Source organism: Homarus americanus, unplaced genomic scaffold (assembly GCF_018991925.1).
Source record: "Homarus americanus isolate GMGI-L3 unplaced genomic scaffold, GMGI_Hamer_2.0 scaffold48088, whole genome shotgun sequence".
NCBI classification, from domain to species: domain Eukaryota; kingdom Metazoa; phylum Arthropoda; class Malacostraca; order Decapoda; family Nephropidae; genus Homarus; species Homarus americanus.
Window position 1 is genome coordinate 950935 of NW_024719965.1, and position 21566 is coordinate 972500.

The 21566-nt window shown below is 40.1% G+C and overlaps 1 protein-coding gene across 3 annotated transcripts in view; it reads left to right on the forward strand.

Moving 5' to 3' along the window:
• The first annotated feature begins 478 nt into the window (after nt 1–478).
• The window catches only part of LOC121860347 (ubiquitin-like modifier-activating enzyme 1), a 70201-nt gene continuing 49113 nt past the window's right edge, over nt 479–21566 (forward strand). The window contains exon 1 of one of the 3 annotated variants that reach the window (XM_042357432.1): nt 479–598. In XM_042357432.1, the coding sequence (XP_042213366.1) occupies nt 518–598 (81 nt within the window). In that variant the 5' untranslated portion in view covers nt 479–517. Of the gene's footprint in view, nt 599–13024; nt 13211–21566 lie in introns of those variants that run through there. The other 2 variants (XM_042357435.1, XM_042357434.1) reach the window with 2 other exon arrangements.

Genomic DNA, 21566 nt, shown 5'->3' on the forward strand with positions numbered 1-21566 from the left:
AACATTCAGAATAAGAGATAAGCGTGATTGTCAATGAGAAGAAAGCTAGCGTTTGTTTCAAGTTGGAAATGCTTCTGAAAATTATGGCCGCTAAGTAACATGTCTAACAATATTTGTTAGCCATCTATATGTATCTTCATGAATGCCCAGTAGTTAAGGCAAAATATTGTGGGTGATATATTCATCTATAACAATGCAATGGTGACCTAGAGAAAGATTACTATAAAATCTTAATGATTAGTACAGGAATGAAAATTTTGTTAGTTATATGGAATATATATCACTTCTATATATATAATAATATATTAAACGAAAATATTTCAGTGATTAAGAATATAATAAATTAATGCTAAATTTATATAAATCATTAGGAAGAAGTTATCGATTTGCCGGTTGGTGTCCAGACTTACATATAATGCGCTCAGCACTCAGACGCATGGCGGTTTCGCGGGATTTAGTAACCTCGTGTCCTGCAGGGAACAGTCTTTGATTTATGTGTGAGTGAATCGCGGGATAAATGTCAGAATTGCAGGCTGCCAATTCACAGCCACCACCGTGCAAACGTCCGCGCCTGGAAACTGCTGTCAACGGGAGTACGGTGAGTGTGGCTGCCCAGGAGTCTACCTTTAATGACATAACAACACCTTAACCCGACACACATTTAAAGTTCCAATTTAACGGTGAAGTAATTGTTTGTATATGAAGTAAGAATTTTACATGACTATTTCAATTAACTCGTGAGGTAGTGTAATTTGTTCCCATTGGTAAAAAAAAACCAACCAACCAAAGGGAGTTTTCATATATCTATACGTGGGTAACAAGCAAGTTTAGAATTAAATACGGAAAAATGCAGAAAACAGCAACCAAAACCTGATTAAAAATGTTTTACCTAACCTAATGTAATATAAAAAATAAATAATCATAGAAAAAATAGTTGTATCGATTGAGTGTAGTGAATTTCCGGTATTCTGTGGTTGCTGTTTACTGCAATATTACCTTCAATACATCTCCATGAGTTTTAACATAGAAATAGGGTTTTACCCAATTTTTATTAGCCATGGAATAATGTTTACAGTTAGTATGTAAATTTATAACTGATTTCTGCAAATTTATACTGTGTAGTGGATATTTTGCCGTGACCAGTTAAGTCCCTGCTAGAGCTATTTTACCATGACTGCTCTAATTAGCTGTTTAATATGCCGGGGGGGGGAGGGGTCCCCCCCTGTCTAGGAAGTTGGGTAAGGTTAGGTAGGTTTCATTGGTTGGTTAGGTCAGGTTATATTAGGTTCTATAGTAAATGTCATCTTGGTAAATTTTTACTTAAGACATAAGTCCCTATGGGTTGACCAATATGTTTTTCCAGTGTATTTTGGTGTGTTTTAACTTAATCTGACTTTCATTTTGGGTGGAAATTGCTCGCTTTTGCCCCCCAACAATAATGGGGGAGAGCCTGGGAAATTGGGGTTTTTGGGCGGGGGAGAAAACGAGTCATCTACCCTAACTTAACCCCTAGCCAGGGGCTCTGCCCCCGGACCCCCGGTAGGCTTAGCTTAAACTGGGTTAGGGTCATATCGTACCCAAGATAATTCGTACCCAAAAATAGTCCACTCGTACCCAACTTACTAGATAATTTTTACCCAAGATTGCTTACACCCAATTCAACAGGTAATCCATACCTATTAGTATATATACAGGGTACCATGTATTTTAGCTTTATCTATGATTACAAGAGATTATGTAAATCTTGTAGGAAAGTGCAGTGAAATAGGGAAATGTATTGCAGGCTTTAAAATGGTTGCATCTCATTACACTACATTGCACTACAAGTACATATTTCACACTGTGGTTTAGAATAACTTTATTGCAATTTACAGATTTCAGGCTAATAGATTTGGCAGTTCACATTTATAAACTGAACGATGTAAACGTTTAAATTGGTCAAAAGTCAACAAAATATAGATATGCATAAAAACAGATTGATTTTCCAGTTTCAGCTTTTTGTAAACAAGTCAGTTAGTATACTGTATAGTATATAATTCGGGGCTCCTCTCTAGTACGTCGTCCGGTATAACGAACTTGTTCTACGGAGTGGCTGACATCGTGACATCGTCAGGAATTTCTTCTGACATGTCAACGTCAAGAAAGAAATACAGTAGTAATAAGGATATAAAAGAACGAAGTGAGAATATTGCCCAACACATATACAATTAGTTATATTATTGTATGTTAATGATACTCTGGATAGATTTGTTTAAAAAGTCACGACCACACGGAAACAAGACCAGTATGAGTAATGTAACGATATGTGTCACCCAATGTTCGCACTCTCCCTATTTATCTGCGCGGAAAGTTAGGTTGTGATAGGGCCGACGAACAAACATCGCGTAAATAAGTTCATATGTTTTGAAGGCTGTCCCGGGATGCGAGATGTTCGTACACTTGGTTGGTTGGCAAGTGGTGACACATGGCAACTGAGCACACGTCACAGCTTACTCTCAGTGCGCCTCTGGCAATCGTGAGGGGAAGGTTAACTCTGCGAGTTTGTGCGTCCCGTGGCCATTTTTTGCCTCATTTGCGGTGCATTACCCTGACATGGTGGCCATCAGAGATGTCCAGGAGGGTTAATACAAGGGACGACATTGCAGCAGTGATTGCATTGTACAAAGCAAACCATGAATTGAGAAATACTTCTGCTCTGGCTGGTGTGGGGTTGCATGGTGTGCAGAAACTTGTGAAGCGTTACTGTGAGCTTGGAGAGGACATGTTGCCAGCTTCTCTTCCCAAGTCTGGTGGGCCTAAATTTTTGTTTCCACGGACACTTGAGGTTATTTCACCCCAAGTTAAGTCCAATCCCGCCCTCACAACACGCAAAGTAAAATACAGAAACCCCCAGTCCTCTCAGCCACGTCTCCTTACGCTGTGTTCAACAAGCCGTCCATGATGACCTTGGATTTAAGAGCTTCCGTGCACCGTCGTAAACCTCTACTGACGAAGAGACAGATGGAAACTAGAGTGAAATTTTGCAAGAAATATGCAGTGTGGGGTTTAGAGTCATGGAGGAGTGTTTTGTGGTCTGACGAGGCTACGTTTTTTGTGACTGGCAGTGGTGGAGGGAGGGTGTACCGCCCGCCTCACTCGGAAGCACATCTCCCACAGTACACAGTGAAGACTGTTAAGCACCCTGCCTCGCTTATGGTTTGGGCTTGCTTTATGTATTATGGTGTTGGTGAACTAGTAATCCTCCCTAAGAACCAGATGATGAATCAGTACAACTATCTTGAACTGCTCAGTGATTTCTTACCTGAATCATTTGATAAAGCTAAGGCAAGCCTTTTCATGCAGGACGGTGCCCCATGCCACTCTGCTAAAAGTTTCATACAGTGGCTCAAAGACTGTGAGGTACCTTTCTTTAATGACTGGCCTGGCAGTAGCCCAGATCTCAACCTAATACAGGTAGAAAATTTATGGTCCATTGTTAAGCGTCGTCTGCGCGACACTGACTCGTCATCAATCCCAAAGCTAGAGGCAGCTATCAAGGATATCTGGGCTAACTTACCACCTGACCTCTTGCAAAACCTTGCTAAATGACTGCCTGAAGTGCAAAGGGAACATTACAAAGTATTAATTGAAGTGGTAAATGTTCCTTGACTTTATTTTTATAACATAACAGTAAATACAGTTTGCATTTTTTTTTCAGCGGACGAACTAACTCCGCGCAGACTGTATATATATACAGGTACTCACTGACTTACGACCGCTGCAGTTGTATAGAATATTTTTCAAATTACGTATTTTCGAGTCCCGACGTTAGTGATCGCGCTGTGTATCGACAAAATTTTTGTTTGTAATTCCCTTTAAAATGGCTGGTAAGCATAAAAGTGAGAGTTCTCGTGGTGCTGAGTAGAAAAAGAGACACCCATTTTAGATTTTCTATGTATTGTTATGCCATAACTTATTAACTTGAATTATGTTGAAGATTAACATACAAATGAGGGCAAATATAGCACTTAAAAAAAATTGGCAACTCAGCACAACTTAGTCCTAGGTTCAACCACAGCCTCTTCTTTATCCCAACAGTTCTGGAGTGAAGGTTTGGAATTATACACATTACAGAAGATTTAAATAATTTTTTCCATAATAAGTGTGTAGGTTCCATAAGATAAATTAAATCAAGAGAATAAAGAATAAACATAATCCTTAATAAACCACTAATATATGCTCAGTAAATAACCATGAACTACTTTGTAATAACCATTGATTGCACTTTACACAAAATAAATAATAATAGAGCAGCACTGAATAGATAATATTCAACTAAATTCTATTTGAAAAGGTATCCACCACTGACAAACTGAGACATCCTCCTACTCCCAAGGCCAGCCAGTGACTGACATCGCTCCATACTCCAGGGATCTACCAACCTAAAACTAATATAAATGAACTCCCACATTATGCTGCAAAAATGCCTACATACAGAAAAATATTCTATGTATCAAATACCAGCCCTGCTCACACATCATTATACAAAATTATATTTACATAACTTGGGGTAACATTCCTGAAAACTATTTCACTATGCACAGCGCAACGCACCAATGTACATTACGCCATGCATAACACCCCCCTCCTTAAAATAAAACTCGGGGTTTTACACTGGCAACACACAGTTATCAAATCTACCTACCTAATAATGGCCTAGACAGAGTATCAGCAATAATGTTATCCTTACACCTTCATTTGTCTAATTTCAATATCACAATACAACACCATTTTAATCAGGTCTAACACAATAGGGTTTCAACAGATTCACATGTACTAGTCTTTTAGATTTTATACGTTCAGGTGTGGCTATGACATAGTTAACATCTCCTACCTTACTCAAAACTTCAGAGGTAGATAGGCAGCTACCAAACAGGGAGGTACTACTGCCTGGGAAGATATTGGAAGCATAATGTGTGTCTAGTGATAGACCCTGCTGCCATATGGTATCACAAAAATTGTGACCAAGTCCCAGGTTGCTGATCTGACTTTCTGCCTCATTTACACCCAATTGCAGGGTCTCACTTGTTTCTCTTAACATTGACAACACAGCATACATATATTGTTTCTCACTCTTGATCTTTTTTATTTTATTTCTCTAGGGTTCTTTATTATTATTATTGCATTGTTATTACAGTATTATTATTATTATTGTTACAATATTATTATTATTATTAATGCAGTGTCGGTATTATTATTGTTATTATTATTTTTGTATTTTTTTTTTAATTTTACTTATCTGAATTATTATTATTATTAAATTTTCGCCACCCAGGCCCCGACGTGGGTCAGTGACCTGTGACCGGGTGGGCTAATCCCCGTAAAAAAAAGGGGGTGGGGGAACTTCCTAATGGGCACGAACAAAAGCACATTATCCCCAACATTAAATTTTCTATCTTTTGCAGTTTCATCTCCTACCCGATTCTCATGCAATAATTTCAAGGGATCAAGGATATTCCGGCCAAATATCAGTTCACTTGGTGAGAATCCCAAACTAAACTGTGTAGTACATCTGATGACATACAATAGATGTGATATAAACCAACATATAATATAATATAAACCAAGTGCCCGCACAGGTATAACTTCCGGATCTATAGTGGAAGCACACATCACCGGTAACAAATATTCATTATCACTCGGTTTTAGCAAGAGGGTCCATGCAATCAATGACTTCTTTTGCAAATGGCTCATCAACAACAGGTATAGGTTTTAAAGGTGCAGGTGACACTACTTGATTGGACTTACCAGCTAACTGGCATACATGACATGTATGGCAAAAATCTGCTATGCCTGAGGAAACACTACATTCATAATGACTCTGGTTCTGATACGGCCCTAGCAAATAATGGAACCAGCGCCTGGTCAGACTCTTGAGCAGAAATCAACATCTCTCTTGTGACAAGAAGGTTACTGAAATCAACATTCACATGATTCTTAGAATCTGCCTTTACATCACTTGACACATCACTAACAGGTTGATCTACTAAACCTGCATCTAACTGCTCTGGCTTAACATCAAACAGTCCATTCAAATCATAATCAGGCAAAACATCACATTGATCACTCACATCTGTCCCATTTGTCACCATTTTAGCTTGACTACGGGTTACAGCTCCAGAAGGGAATAACTCAACACACTTACTCACAAGGTCTGCAGCAGGGTTATTACTAAAAGGTGTAGAGCACACAACTGGATCTGGAACAACAATGCTACCAGCTAAATCATTTCCCAAGAGGAACGTTACTCCTTTTACTGGCTGAGACAAAAGGTTCGTCCAAAGGTACACTTTACACAAAGGAATGCAAGTGGTTCCACTAACGCCCCACAACACAACGTGCTCACCAGTATAAGCCTCTTCCACAGATGGAAGAGCACTTTTCAACAGAATACTGAGTGAAGCACCAGTATCCCTTAAAATACACACAGGGACAGCAGGACTACCCTCGGACACGGACACAAAACCAGGAAACTGAAAGGACTGGAACAAATCCTTGGGATCCACACAAACTGGGTCAGAAACCGCAGCAACATCATCTGCTGAGACAAACACAAAATTAGCAACAGGCATTTCATGGGACTCCTTAGCTTTGAGCTTATGACATTGGGCAATATAGTTACCAGGCTTTCTACAAGAAAAACACGCAGAAGTCATAACCCCGCTAAATCCATTACCACCATGGCCATCAGAACCTCTGCCAACATTCTCAAAGGAGAGTTTATTTCCTATGCTACCAAACGGGTGCTTACCACCTTGAGCTGGAGTCACGGCTGGGCCTGGAACCTCATTAACTTTATGTTTATGAATAAGACTGAAAATTTCTGCCAAAATGGCAGCTCTCTCAATAGTTGTAGCTTCATTCTCACAAACGTACATATGGTCGTCTGTGGGGACTCCTCTCAAATACTGCTCTAGTGCAGTCAATTCACAAAGTTCATCATAGGTTTTAACTCCACTAGCCGATGGCCATCAGTTGTGCAACTTATTGACAGTGTGACCATATTCAATATGTGATTGATCGGGCAATTTGAATGTATTTCTAAATTTACCTCTATATGACTGCTGTCAACTGGTAAGATTTCAAAATGGCTTCCTTGACCACAGAATACAGTACAGGTACTCATTTTACTGAGAGCTGGTTAGGTACAAGTAAGTGGAATGGCCTTTGCCCACAAGGACAGACTGGATCAGCAAGGGCCAATACTGCTGAGGCCAGGAAAGTATTGTGGCAATCTGCTCAAATTGGTTGAAAAACTCTTCCAGATCATGTTCGTCAAATTTTGGCACAAACTTTTTCACTTTAATTACATCAAACTTGACGTCACACGACTCCAGAGTAGCTCTCTTGTCCAACAACTCTAACTGGAATACCCTCTCTCTGTCCTCCCTTTCTTATTTCTGCAACCTTAACTTCATTTCCCACTCCATACATTATGCCAACTTTGGCAAAACGCTCAACATTTTGATCCATTCCATCAAACATTTGCATCCCCTTATTAATTGTAGCAAATGCCTCTGCCATTTGCTTCACTGTAAAATTTTTGGGGAGTGCAGGTTCTTCTACATTTAGACTCTCTTCTTCCTCTGCATTTTCTTGTGCTTCCAATTCAATAAGATCCTCGTTAGTTAGCTCTTCTGTTACTTTCAACCAACTACTCAACAACATCATTATCAATTTCTAACTCAAGCTGTTTACCCAACTCCACTTTCTTGTTACTAATCTCAGAAATTACTTCATCTTCATTAAATCCTCTGAAACTGTTCACATAACTTTTCAGGACTTTCTTCCATATTCCATTCATGCACGGACCTGTAACCTCATCCCATGCTGCAGCTATGTTCTTATACATTTCAGAATGTTGTAGTCCTTCCAAAACTCTCTTGAGCGTTTTCTCACCTTCAGTAGCAGCAACAGCCTGAGCGAAGGTCGTACATAAATAATTAGCTTTAAAAGCTGCAATAGCACCTTGATCCATGGGTTGGATGATAGAAGTAGTGTTAGGTGGAATGTAGACTACCTTAACATCAGGGTGCATATCGTCCAGGTGTGGTGGGTGTCCCGGAGCATTATCCAAAATGAACAGAATTTTGAATGCAATCCCTTGTTGCAGACTATTCCTTTGCTCGTGGAATGAAAAAGTCATGAACCAATCCTCATACAGTACTAGGGTCATCCATGCATTCTTGTTACTGCAATAAAACACTGGCAGTATAATAATAATAATTAACGGTTTATTAAAAAAGTTCTGCAGCCCGAAGGCTGAAAATATACATTGGACATAAATGACTTATTACATACATTGGTGGTTTAACAAAAGCCTTTATTAGAGAAAGGTAAAGGAACATACAGTGAGCATACAGATTAATGTAGGTGTTGAATAGCAAACATGTAGTGTAACTCCCTCCCAGATGGTGTTAGGAGGGACCTCACGTGGTGTAGTAGTTCCCTCACAGATGGTGTTATGAAGGACCTGACGTGGTGTAGTAATTCCCTCACAGATGGTGTTATGAGGGGCCTCACGTGGTGTAGTAATTCCCTCACAGATGGTGTTATGAGGGGCCTCACGTGGTGTAGTAATTCCCTCACAGATGGTGTTATGAGGGACCTGACATGGTATAGTAATTCCCTCACAGATGGGGTTATGAGTGAGGTGTGGTCCCAGTCCTTCCTATCATAGACGGATTAACACATCGCTGGTTGTTGTTGGGTCTCACGGGCCGTTATCACTGGGTACCTGGGACCTCACTGTGAAGGTTAAGTTGGGTACGACTGTTACTGTTGAGTTGTTCTCACTGACTTACGCACTGTTCACCTCTGTTAACACTGGTTCCATTCCTTTCCTAAATGAAATTGTAACTTCTGGCGAGAACTTGTTGATATTCCGGTGGGGAGGAGGGTTCAGGGGAGGGAGTTGGTATGGGCCAACTTAACAGTTGACCTGGCTGCTCTGAGAGGAGCGCCAGGTACGTCTTGACCCTTCGGTGGTCAAGGATGTAGTGCTTGCTGACATGTTTAAAAGCCCTTGGGTTCTCTGAATGATATATCATGGAGGGCTTTATCTTGAAACCAGCTACATTCCCCTCCAAAAGAAGTGTGATTCGGTCCTTGAATGCCTTGAATCCCAGCAATGTTTTCGCCTCTGTGGATGTATATCCGTTTAGGCATGCGCTTCCATAATAAGCCAGTTTCAACCACATTAAATATTTGCTCAGGCGAATAATTCCCTCCACGATGACACGATATAGCTCCTCCTTAAAAGCTTCGACAGCACCCACATCAGCACTAACTGCCTCCCCACTCACCTTTACATTATGTAAACTGTAGCGATTCTTAAACCTTTGGAACCACCCATGACTTGCTGTGAAGGTTTGGTCGCACTCATCTCCTGCCTGCTCCTTCAGGCTTTCGAAAAGGCTTCTTGCCTGAGCCTGTAGGGTTAGAAGGCTTAAGTGTACATGCTTTTGTATCTGGTCTTCCATCCATATCACAAGTAGTTTTTTCATCTCATGAATGGGATCTTGTCTTTTCTTCATTATTATAGTTCCCTTTATAGGTGCTGATCCCTTAAGTACCTCATGAATACGTTCCTTGTCCTTCCAAATAGTAGATATGGTCGAGCGCGAGAAGCCTAGGTCGCGTGAAATGGTTGCTACTGTTTTTCCATTTTCATGCTGCATTAGTATCTTCATTTTCGTCTTGAAAGTAATTGACTGTCTCCTTTTCTTCTGAGCACCACCAGCACTCTCACTTGTATGCTTTCCAGTCATTCTAAAGTGAATTAGATACGAAAATAATGTCGGTACACAGCGCGAACACTATCGACAACAACGACAGCCAAACACCAACTGAGCGCTCTACAGCGTGGGTGCTGTAGCCACGAGGCCACGTGACCCAGCCCACGCGACGTTCTCGTACGGGACGGAAACGTTTCGGTCTAGAAAATACGCACGTCATTTGAAAATTTTTTGGTACCGACTGAGGCAGGTCGTATGTCGTAAGTCAAGGAGTAGCTGTATACAGTATATACAGCTGCTCCTGGATGTACGACGGGGTTAGGGACCCAAATCCAGGTCATAAGTCGAATTGGTTGTAAGTCGAAAATGCTTAAATAATATATAGGAAATCAAAAATGGTTGTCTCTTTTTCTTCTCAGCACCACAAAACTCACTTTTAAGCTTGCCAGCCATTTTAAAGTGAATTACAAACAAAAATTTTGTCGGTACACATCGCAATCACTGACGTTGGGACTCGAGAATACGTAATTTGAAAAATTTTTGGTGCGACTGGGGCGGTTGTAAGTCGAGGAATAGCTGTACTGCATATGCTGCTCAAGTGTCAGCAGATACAACTGAGTATTCAAAACTGGCCTAAAGCACCACTTAGCTCTTTAAGATATCGAGAGAAAAATGGACTTTTACCCCACTTAGTACACGTGCTACAAAGGAGTAACAATTTCCCTTTAGTAATCCCTTAATGTTATGAACCTATTGGTTGAAACACTTTTATTGTGGAATACAACTCCATTTTATAGTGTAGGTTTAAAACTGATGATTACAGCATTACCACAATAATGTAGTACCTGTATATCTAAGTTTGGCTGAGCCAGGTTTCTCTAGGTTTATCCCAAAATCCACAAAACTTCAAAAATTAAACACAAGTTTCAAAAATTAAAACTATAATTGAGGCGCTTGGCATTAGAAGGGGGTGAAGCGACACCCTGGCCAAAATGCGTTTTTTGATGGATATCACTATTTTCACCATTCCTCTACATGTTGGTGTTGGATGTAACCCTCTAGTTAGAATATAAATATGGTAGAAAGTCCTTCAAAAATAAGGAGAGATTTCACCTCAGGCCTGGAGCTATGTATCTGGTTGTGCGCTCAGTCAAAGAAGGTGACAACATCCCGCTCAGAGTGAGAGCCAATGACAGCGCGCCTCCTTCGGTCCATACCCCATGAGGCAGTCAATCACAATGGATTTCCCCTTGCTATGTCACAGCTCATCGGCCAATCCGCCCGCCCAGATGCTGCCCCCTTGTTAGTTTTGGCACGTTGTATAGCATAAGGAGGTTCAGTGTACTTTCTGCTGCAATTTTTTTATAACATTGACGTTATTCGTGTTCCCGGGTGTGAGAAGTGCTGTGCAATAATAACGGAATTAATCTTGATTTAACGAACTAGTTCTCTAAATCTATTTAAAAATAATGGAAAAAAATTCCTTCCTCTAAATCGAGTTCATTATACAGTATTGGATTCCGTTAAATCAAGAGTACTGTATACAGGGTGTAATATATATATATATATATATATATATATATATATATATATATATATATATATATATATATATATATATATATATATATATATATATATATATATATATATATATATATATATATATATTTATTTATTTATTTATTTATTTTACCCTGTACTGTAAGTGTCTTAACCAGCTCACAGTTAAGAGACTAGCTGCAAGTCTGTTTTCTATGTCATTTAAAAGCTTATCTAGAAGCTTTAGTGGATAAAGTATTGGAATTGGCTTCCACTGTTTCATGAGGTAGCTTTAGGTATGCATTTTATTAGTGGCTTTTGGCCATCTCATAGTTTTGCTAGTTTCAGGCACATTAAGGATAATGGATCTCATAATTTGTTATAAGGTTAGTTAATACTATAAGAATTACAAAGGGATATAATCAACCTGTAATTCTTTGAAGCTGCTTGTGTAATATTTGAGCCTTCTAAGTTTAGTTTTCCAAAATGAAACCAAAGTAATTATATGAACACAGCCAGACTGCTGTCTTAAGAGTGCTTTACATAACTTGTGCATCTTTTATGTCATTTTATAAGGCTGTACCAAGTTATCAAGTTAAATGGCTTTTGGTTGAATTATGAAAAAAAGTTTTATCTTTAACACAGGTATATTGAGGGAAAATTCATAAATTAAAACATTGTTGGGAACAGTCGTAAGCTTAAACAAAGGTGTTTTTATGCGAATTTTTACCTTATTCTAGTTATAGCCGAGCGGCAGCTCAAGTTACATTATCCATTTTGGGGTTCATTGCTTTAGTTTAGTAAAATACATTCTTTAGAATTTTAGGAGAATATTACTCGCCGGAAAATGCAAGTCTTGTGACTTCTGGGGTTCTGGAATTGCCCCGTAGATTAACGAAAAAAAAATATCTTCTGGTCTGTTTTAAGATTATCGTGTTTCCAAAAGTTAACGTACATGTTTTATTTATTTATTTATTTTTTTGTGGCTACAAGTTTTACAGGTGGTACATTTGTTCTCTATGGAAGTCTCCCGTATTCGTGTGAAACTTATATTCCTTGCAACCTTATACGTTTTCTTTTATGCCAAGTAATTTTGCTGACTTGTTACTTCCTGGCAATGATGCTTCTCCGGCTTTTACAAAAGTCTGATGATTATTTCCATGTTTTATAAAAAAAAAAATCCTAAGTGGGAAGATATGGATTTAATTTTTTGTTCCTGGGTTACGGTAATGCAATGACGTCAGCGATATGGGAAGTGTTGGTTATGACGTCACGACCAGCTGTCAGTTGGGGCTTTGTCTCCCTACGTTACGGCCGGGTTGTTTGATCGCTTTATAGGTTGTGTGGGGGTTCTTTGTCTTCTTAATGTTTACTCATGAGTACTTCTTACTTACGTAAAATTGACTTACCAAGGGATGGGGTTTATTAATAGCTTTAAAGCCTCACGCTTCTAGAGCTCACCACTTTGGAGTTGCCTATTCTGTTTTAGTATTTAAGGAAAGGAGGGGATGCCTCTTTGTAATCTGACATGACAAATATTTACAAGTTGGTAGATTTCGAAGAATTGGAAGATTTGTGGAATGCTTCCATTTGTGGTTTTTTATGTAAATATGACACGATATGGTGCAACTGGCAGTGGTAACTGGTGAAGGAGGGGGAGGGGTGGAGGGAGAGTGCGCACGCCGGCGGCCAGTGACGAGGTTAGTTGCGTTGGTGTGTTTGAGGCGGTGTGAGGTTTACATTGTGACCGCTCCTGTACACAGTTAGTAAACAAGGAAAGACACTATCACTGTTGCTGTGCTTGTGGGTGTTGGCCCGGGCATAGGGAGACGTACAGTGCCAACGCTACAGTAGCCTAGACAAGCAGTGTTATCTGCCATAGGGATACGAAGGTAAAAGTTCTCGCACCCTCCCCCCCCCCCTTTCCCCTACACGCTAGCCGATCTCTCCACCTTCACCCATTTCTCCCCCTATTCCTGGTGCAAGTGATCCACCTGCGGATACGGGGACACCTTTAACATATACTGGTGGTGGGGTTTGGCCGGCTATCATCGATCAAGGTAAGAGAAGATGCACCGGGCTCCTTACCCGACTGTGACTGACGTCCGCAGTAGCGGCGTTCGACTGCACCAAACTGCGCCAACCCCGCCCTCAAGCACCTCTGCCTGGCCCTCCTCGCCGCTTCTTTCTATGTGTTCTTCACAAAATGAATTTCGATAAGCGAACACCGGCGCCTCATGACATATTTTAGGCAGGTTTCCCGGGCAGGCACTAGTGATGACGTCACTGCCGCGCACGTCATGTGATTTCTAGGATCTAAGACTGTTGGCTGGCTGCTGTGTGCGCGAGCGTGTGTGTGTGTGTTTGCAGTATATTCAGAGCTTTGTGTCAAGCAGAAGTACTACTTAGATTATGTCATGTCATGGTTTTTATGGTTTTAACTTTGTTAGGATTGGGGAACCTTCCTTGTTTTTATTTTTAGGAAATAGCTTACAAGCACCAGCTAAAATTGTAAACAGTAGTTGAATAAATGAGTGTTGAATGTCAGTCAATTTAACAAAGCAAACGGAAGGTGTAATAAGCTTAAACACACACACACACACACACGAAAAACTTCAGTTTTGAATCTTATACACGTCTCCACAACCTCGCTGGGCTTATCTTATTTTTTTTAGTGGGTTTACTAGACTTTTGGGTAAATGGTTGACTGGGACTTATGTTGATGAAAGGAGGGGGCGTTAAACTGATGATAATGGGGATTATGCTAATTGGGTTGTATAGAATAACGGCTATGGTTTAAAGTAGATTTATTGGATTGTTGTATAAATTGGGTTGTGGTATAAATTGACTGGATTGGTATTGTACAGATTAGTTGGGCTGTTTAATTTATTAATTAGATTCGGTTTTGGTGTAAATAAATTAGGCTGTAGTTTAATTAAAGTTTGCTTTAATATGAATTAGATGTATCTGGGTTTGGGTGTAAATAAATTGGGCGCTAGTGTGAAGTGACCACTGGGCTCTGTTGTAAATTAAAATCTACTCCTGTGTATTAAATACCTAGGTTAGAGCAGATTGATTGTTTGACCTGTGATTTATGATTGAGGTACGGATCAAATTAACTAGAATATGGAGTAAATTGATTGGCTAGATAAATTAACTTGGATTATTGTGGGGTTTCTGGTAAGTGTTGAAGTACCGTGTCGAGCGTAGACAAATTACGAACAGGCCACACGGGACGTCAACTTCGACTTCACGAGGCCGTCGGTGACAGGTCAGAGGTAACTGACACTTGTGACGGTATCATGAGTGAGATGAGGCAGCCATCCGGGGGGGGGGGGTACACTGGGACCCAAGTTCATATAAATAGTACAGTACAGTAAATGTTCCCGTTGGGTTGTTCAGCTACGTTTAGTTTGGGATTGGGTGGTATTTGGTGATGGGGTGAGGGGTGAAATAGGTGAATTATTATTATTGTTATAATAATATTGGTGATGGTACAGTGGTTGGGAGTTGGGTCGTGGGTGGCGAGGCGGTGTTGATGGGAGGGTAGGCTTGTGGTGTATGGGGGTAACGCCATAGAACTGAGCATGTTTTGATTTTCATGTATAGGAAGTGAAGATGTATGTAACAGTTGAGACTTTAAAGTACACGTGGGCGATATTGTTTGGTAAGATCCCTCCAGCCACACTATCTGCTCCCCCCCCCCCTTCTATTTTTTCCCCAACTTGTATGGAAATGCAGTAGCGAGTCCAGGAAACTTTCACTCGTAAGGGGGCACCAACTGTAAGACTGAAAGAGCATCTTGGTACATTCATCGATGCAACTAGAGTATATTAACGCTGCTTAGGAAAATTTAATTCCGACGAAAAGTTTACAAACCGGTGTGGGATGTCGTTTATCGCTCTATTGAGTCATTTCAAGTCAATCATAAAGAGGAGTAATAAATATTCGTTGGTTCAGTCAGGAGCAGAGGGGTCAAATATGGCGCATGTTGTGGAGGGTTACTGACCCTCGTGGGAGTTTTGTACTGTTAGTGGTCAATATTAATATTGCATACAGAACCGAGAGTTTCCGAGTAACTTGGTCAGGTTTTGCTGAGGTGGAAAGTTGGGGGAGGGGTCCTAACTAGCGAATGAACAGCTTGTCATTATGACCCACATCAAGGTCTGGTGGGCAAAAATATAATAAAATTAATAAAAATACTAACAATAAGAGTGATAATAAAGAGCCATAAAAAATGTCAATAGTGAGAAATTATATATGCGTGTTGTTGTGTTGTCAAAGATCAACAATTGAAACCCTGCAATTGTGTGTAAATGAGGCAGATACCAGATCAGCAACCTGGGACTTGGTCACAATTTTTGTGGTGCCATATGGCAGCAGGGGGTCTACCATTAGACAACACATTATGCTTGTGTTCCAAGCAACAATCCCGGACTCGCCATAGTTCCGAAATTCCGTTTTGTATTGTGCCAGAATAGTCTTCCCCTTCCAGAAAAATAGGTTAGCTACAGTTAATCTTAAGCGCTTGTACTTAACAATTTTATTTATTTGTCATGTGTAAAATCCAGTATCAATATTGTGTTGATCAATTTGTTCTGCCATTTTTCATCATTATTTCTAAACCTTTCATGCAGTTGGGCAGTTTTTTATTTTTCATGAAATAATTACGTACAGTATTGTAAATTTGATGGTGTGGTACGCAGCTGGGTTATAGTTTCCATAGTTTTACCTTTAGAGCAAGTGTAGCCACTTTCTATGAAATTTTCCCTATACCATCAAAATGAGACCAAAACCATCGTTTTCTATTTATTGTTGGTGACGTTAGGCCGAAAACCAGGTTTCAAAACTTTATTGTGTTTTTGGGGAGTCCGAGGTTATTGCACTTTAGGAACGTCTCATATTATGTAAAAACTGGTACGGTATCTTTTTTTCTTGTTATATTTTATCCGGCATGCGAATTGGTGACAAAGGAACCATTATCACGTGGCGTGACCGTGTCACAGATTTTTTTTTTTTTTTAATAAGCTTTACACATTCCGAGTGCCGGGAGGGAGACGGGTCTTAGCGTGGTAGACAAGTAAGAGGATGCCCTCCTTCGCGGAGGAAGCTGGCCGTCTATACAAGAGTTGAGATATTTTTTAACATATAAATGGTTTATATGAAAGTTCTATGCTAAATATTAATGTTTTATGCTTTGCATTGTTTGATTTTATCCTTCTAAGCTTTTGATTTAATTCGTTTGTATTTGACCTAAGCTGTTGCGTCACCAGGGATGTAATTACCACACTTATATTAATGAGCCATTGCTTCGTAGTGTGTTGCTGCTTATTGAGCCCATACGCTACTGTTTCCGAAAAGCTAACGTCATTGGTTAGTATTGGCTATGATGGCGGGCAATTATTATTAATCTCGTTGAATATGAAAATAAAATAACTGCAGCAGTATTTAATAAGTTCGTGGTTTCCCTGTGCTGTTCCTGAATACATGATCCTTGTAGAAATAGGTCTGAGGGTTGTTTGCCCAAGCTGGTTAGTGTACTTGCAACTGCTTGCCTTGTTCTTTACTGCTGACTAGCTCTATTGATATTTGGTGTTTCAGTAAAGTCGTCCCTGTTAGTGTGTCCTTAAATCAGTTTCCTGTCGTATATACATTTATTTCGCAACCAAAGCAAAGTTTCCGAGGATTCAGCATTGTAGTTAAGAAGTAAAGGTAACACTAATTCGCTTGTTACCGCTTAACAACTGCTAGATGGGTAAAGCATGACGGGAGTGTGTGAGGCAGGTGGCTGTGAATACTGAGTACACTCGTTCTCTTGTTGTAATCACCACTACATTTCTTCGTCACCATCTTGAGACTACCGTACCATGTACATTGTTTCCACCACCTATTGCATTTGCAGTTAGTGAGCCGGAATTTGTTGACGTCTGCCTCGCATTGTTAAGGGACTATTGGACTGATGTGTGAGGAGACAGGACATGGGAGAGCTAGTGGGATGAGATGCCATAGGAGACAGGACATGGGAGAGCTGGTGGAATAAGGCAGTCATAGGAGACACAGGACGTGGGAGAACTGTGTGGAACGGAGGTCTCTTGTGCACACACGATCAAAAATATATGTGCACATTGGGTCAGATGATTTCCTAAAATGATCAATACTCCTGCAATATACCGCAACGTAACCACCACCATGATCCACGCTACACATTGTTCGCATATAATAATACTATGGATAAAACGAAAAATGTCGCTAGCAATCGATAGATGGCATTTTGAAATATTCATCGTCTGTGGTGACATTGTTTCCTGGGAAATGTGCATAGGTACTTTTTTGATAGTGTGTACGTGTCCTTAGCACACCCAGCTTGTCTTGACGGGAAACGAGTCCACAGTAAAATATAGTTTACTCACGACATTATTTCTTACAACATAATCTTAAGTAAATGTTTGGTAGCTACTTCAGTAATGTACAGTACTCGAATTAATGTGGATATGAGCATTACCTGACCACGACCAACGCGCACCACCTTCCCTGTACTCCCCAGCCTCGGTGTTCTAGAAGGACCTTCCTCGCCCCGTCTTCCATGCTTCATGTCACCTCCCGCGACCAATTGCTGCTGAGTCAGGAGCCAAGGAGAGCTAACTGTCAGGTTTCGCGTCGGGGACTTGTTGGTTATATAAAGGTGTGTCGACTTAGGCCATTTTCTGGAATAAATATACTGGGTTCATTAATTCTACTTATATCCCGTTCGTAGTGGTTAAAAAAAAAACTTTGAGCGTTGAACAAGGCTCTAATGAGCGATATTGAGTTAACAAGGTAAAACCTTACAGCTGCGCGCGTGGTGATGTAAGGGAGCATGGAAGCTTGTCATAAAAAACGCTTCTTTGTTTTCCTATAGAACAAGTTAAATGCATGATAATTTGAAAGGAAGTGAGAATTGTTTTGTTTTTTTACCGCTATATGTTTTTAGGTTAATAAGAAATTGGTGTGATTTTATTTAATCTGGGGTGAGGGGGGGGGGTGGCTGTCTGTCGTTTTAATAAACTTCATCATTACATGTTTATATCGTGTTGGAGAAACATACTCAACATGTTTGGGTCATGTTGAGGAAACATACTCAACATGTTTGTGTCGTGTTGAGGAAACATCGTCAACATGTTTAGGTCGGGGTGAAGTATTGTTGGTTAAAGGCGTGTTAACAAGTACCGTATTGTATCTTACACTTTGTGCTATTGTTTGGTTTTGTATGTTTAAACCTTTCAGGAACCAGATGTCAGTTTTACATTATCAAGGGCACATGTATTCAAGGACACATACAGCGTCACGATAAATAGGAATAAAAACAAAACGACTAGCCAAGGTAAACCAGAACACAATAAACTAAGTTCATACTGTATATATTACTGTTTCACGTTTGTTTTGGAGGATTTGCTGGTAGTAGTGTCTACAAGTTCTTAACCTGCAGCCAGATTTGTGGTAAAGTTTTTCGAAAGGCCATTTTGCAATTTGAATACGTGTACTCGTTTAAACTTTGGATGAAGTATGTATTAATTATTATTTTCAAAATTGTTGTGCAGATGCTGTTGAGGGAGGCCAGAGTGGACGTCACTGCACGATGGTTGGGTTCTAGACTGGGCGGAGGGTGATGACAGTGTGACTCACCGTAGGGGGGTGGGTGGGTGGTGGGCTAGGATATACCCGTTACTCCACGTAGCTCACCGCCTCCACCACCACCCACATGGTACAATGTAGTCATGAACACCTGGTGTCTTGTGGTGTGGGGTAGTGCTGTACATGTGGAGCTGTGTAGGGGGTGGCTCAGATTTAAAAGGAAGCATTGCGTTCACTTTTGTTGTGACTTCTCTAAAAAGAATGTTGTGGGGCCGAGACAAATGCCGCAATCGTTTTGTTAAGCTCTTCTGATTAGATTGAATATAATTTTATCTAATATATTATTTAAATTATAATATTTGATATACTGTACTGTACAACGCCAGAGATTTAAGGATAGGAGAGAAGTAAATATCTTTAAATATAAGTTAAGCATAAAATAAATACTGTACCTGTGCCAATATACATGGAGTGCATAAAGTGTTAATATGGTCGTCTTGTGTGTACAGGCACATATTGAATTTCAAATTGTTTAGGTGAGAAGCTGTGTGGATGCCAGTCGACTGTGCAGGGGGGGGGGTAGAGGAAGCTTGCTTGGTGGGAGATACATGATGCTGCATTTATCACGCACTTCCTCGCTCACCCCTGTCATACACGCACCCGCAAGCTCTCTCTATATATATATATATATATATATATATATATATATATATATATATATATATATAATAATTATAATAATAGCCTTATAGTTTTGAAATGGGCGCGCGCACTCCCATCACTCACACCTATTACTAATTACCCAGTCATGAAGGCCACACTGACAGTGTGCCACTTTCTTTGATTAGCGGGGTTTATATACTTGTGTTGCTTGAGCTGTGGTGTGGTAGTGATTGAGTGAAGTCATTTGAAAGACCAATCAAACTCAGACAACATTTTGTGTTTACGTTCTGAGGTGCACGAATGTTGCCAGTGTATGTGAGAGGGTGGTGCCGAGATGTAATGGATATACACAGTACAGTACTTTTACTTTTATCCTCTTCGCCACTAATCGGCTCGTTAGCCGATTGGGCGATCGGTCATATCTCTGTCACACACTGTTGGCAAGTACTGGCCATGCACTTGTTGGTCAAGCCTGGTCTTGAATGAACTCTCACTCGGCGCCGTCACAACACACATTGGCAGATTGTTCCAAGAGTTCACAATTCTCATAAGAAGGAGTGTAGCAGAGTTTTAGCTTTGGCATTTCAGTTTGGAAATATTCATTCGTAACCTGGACGTCACTTATTCCAGATTAAATATGCAGGACCACAACCTCCACCCACCGCCTACGCAATGTATTGCCGAATTAAAACTTGGTCTTAACATGGCAACCAGTGTTGGGAATTTATTTTTGACCTTCCTAGTGTTTACAACATTTCACATGTAATGATAAAATTGCATCTACAGCAATAATATAAGACTTTATTCTATATATAATACGTGTCTCTTTATTGTGAAAAATATATATAATTGCAATTAAAAAGATTACAGTAAGTTATAATCTTATCAAGACTAAACGTGCGACTAAAAATGTTCATACCGTATATTGTTGCTCGAGAAAGTAATATAAGTTAGTCCAGCTTGGTATTAACAGTGCTGATTGACGCAACAAAAGATTAAAACGAGCTGGAGCAGCGGGGGGCTCGTTTCCTTGTATCCCACCAGCACCACCACTGTCATTAATGAGTTTTCGCCGGAGACCACTGGCGGCTTGGTGCCCGCTTGTTGGTGCAGCTTTTGAGGCCTGGTGAGGGATGACCTGGACGTCCGCTCGTACTGTACAGTGCTCAGCTAGACTACTGGGCATTATGACTTTGCTGTTTTATTTGCTTTGAAGAAAACATTTTATTTTATTTGTTTTGAAGAAAACATTTTATTTTATTTGTTTTGAAGAAAACATTTTATTTTTTGCCATCAATGGCATGTGCAAATTGTTGTGTTAACGTCGACGTTCTTCCATACTTGGTAGCTTGTTTTTTTGTTTGAAAATTTTCTACCTTTAGTTAATTATGCTCAAGTATTGTTTGTGTTCTAGGTTGAAATTTAATGGTACTCAGATTGCACGCAAAATAATTATTGACGGTTTGTCCTTCCTCAACCATTTGTGAAAACATTTGAAGTAGAGCTTCAGAATCTCGAGCATAAAGTCCAGTGGCAGCGGAACAATGTGATCTTCTTTATGGGTTAGAATCTTAGTTATTAATGCGTTTTTCATGATGACAACGGTATACAAACGAAACTAATGCGCCCATAATCTCAATTGCTTTACGTGATGTTTATACATCAATGGATTTTGATGGCTAATGTAAATTGTACCCAGAGAAGTACCCACAACCCGAGGAGAGACAAATAATACACTTACGTCCCTCTCCCAGAACACCGGGACACAAAAAGGATCGTGATTGTTAAAATTTTCCTGCTCTTAAACACTGAACAAACGGAAGCCGTTGTAATAGTGGTTGTGTTGGGTGATGGGGTTAATATTTTATGAAGGTTGTTATCTGGATTTTTTTTTGGGGGGGGGGGTCATTGTATCCTGCCGAGTAGCAGTCGACGTTGAAATTTTGTTCACCTATCTTAGTACTTTACGTTGTG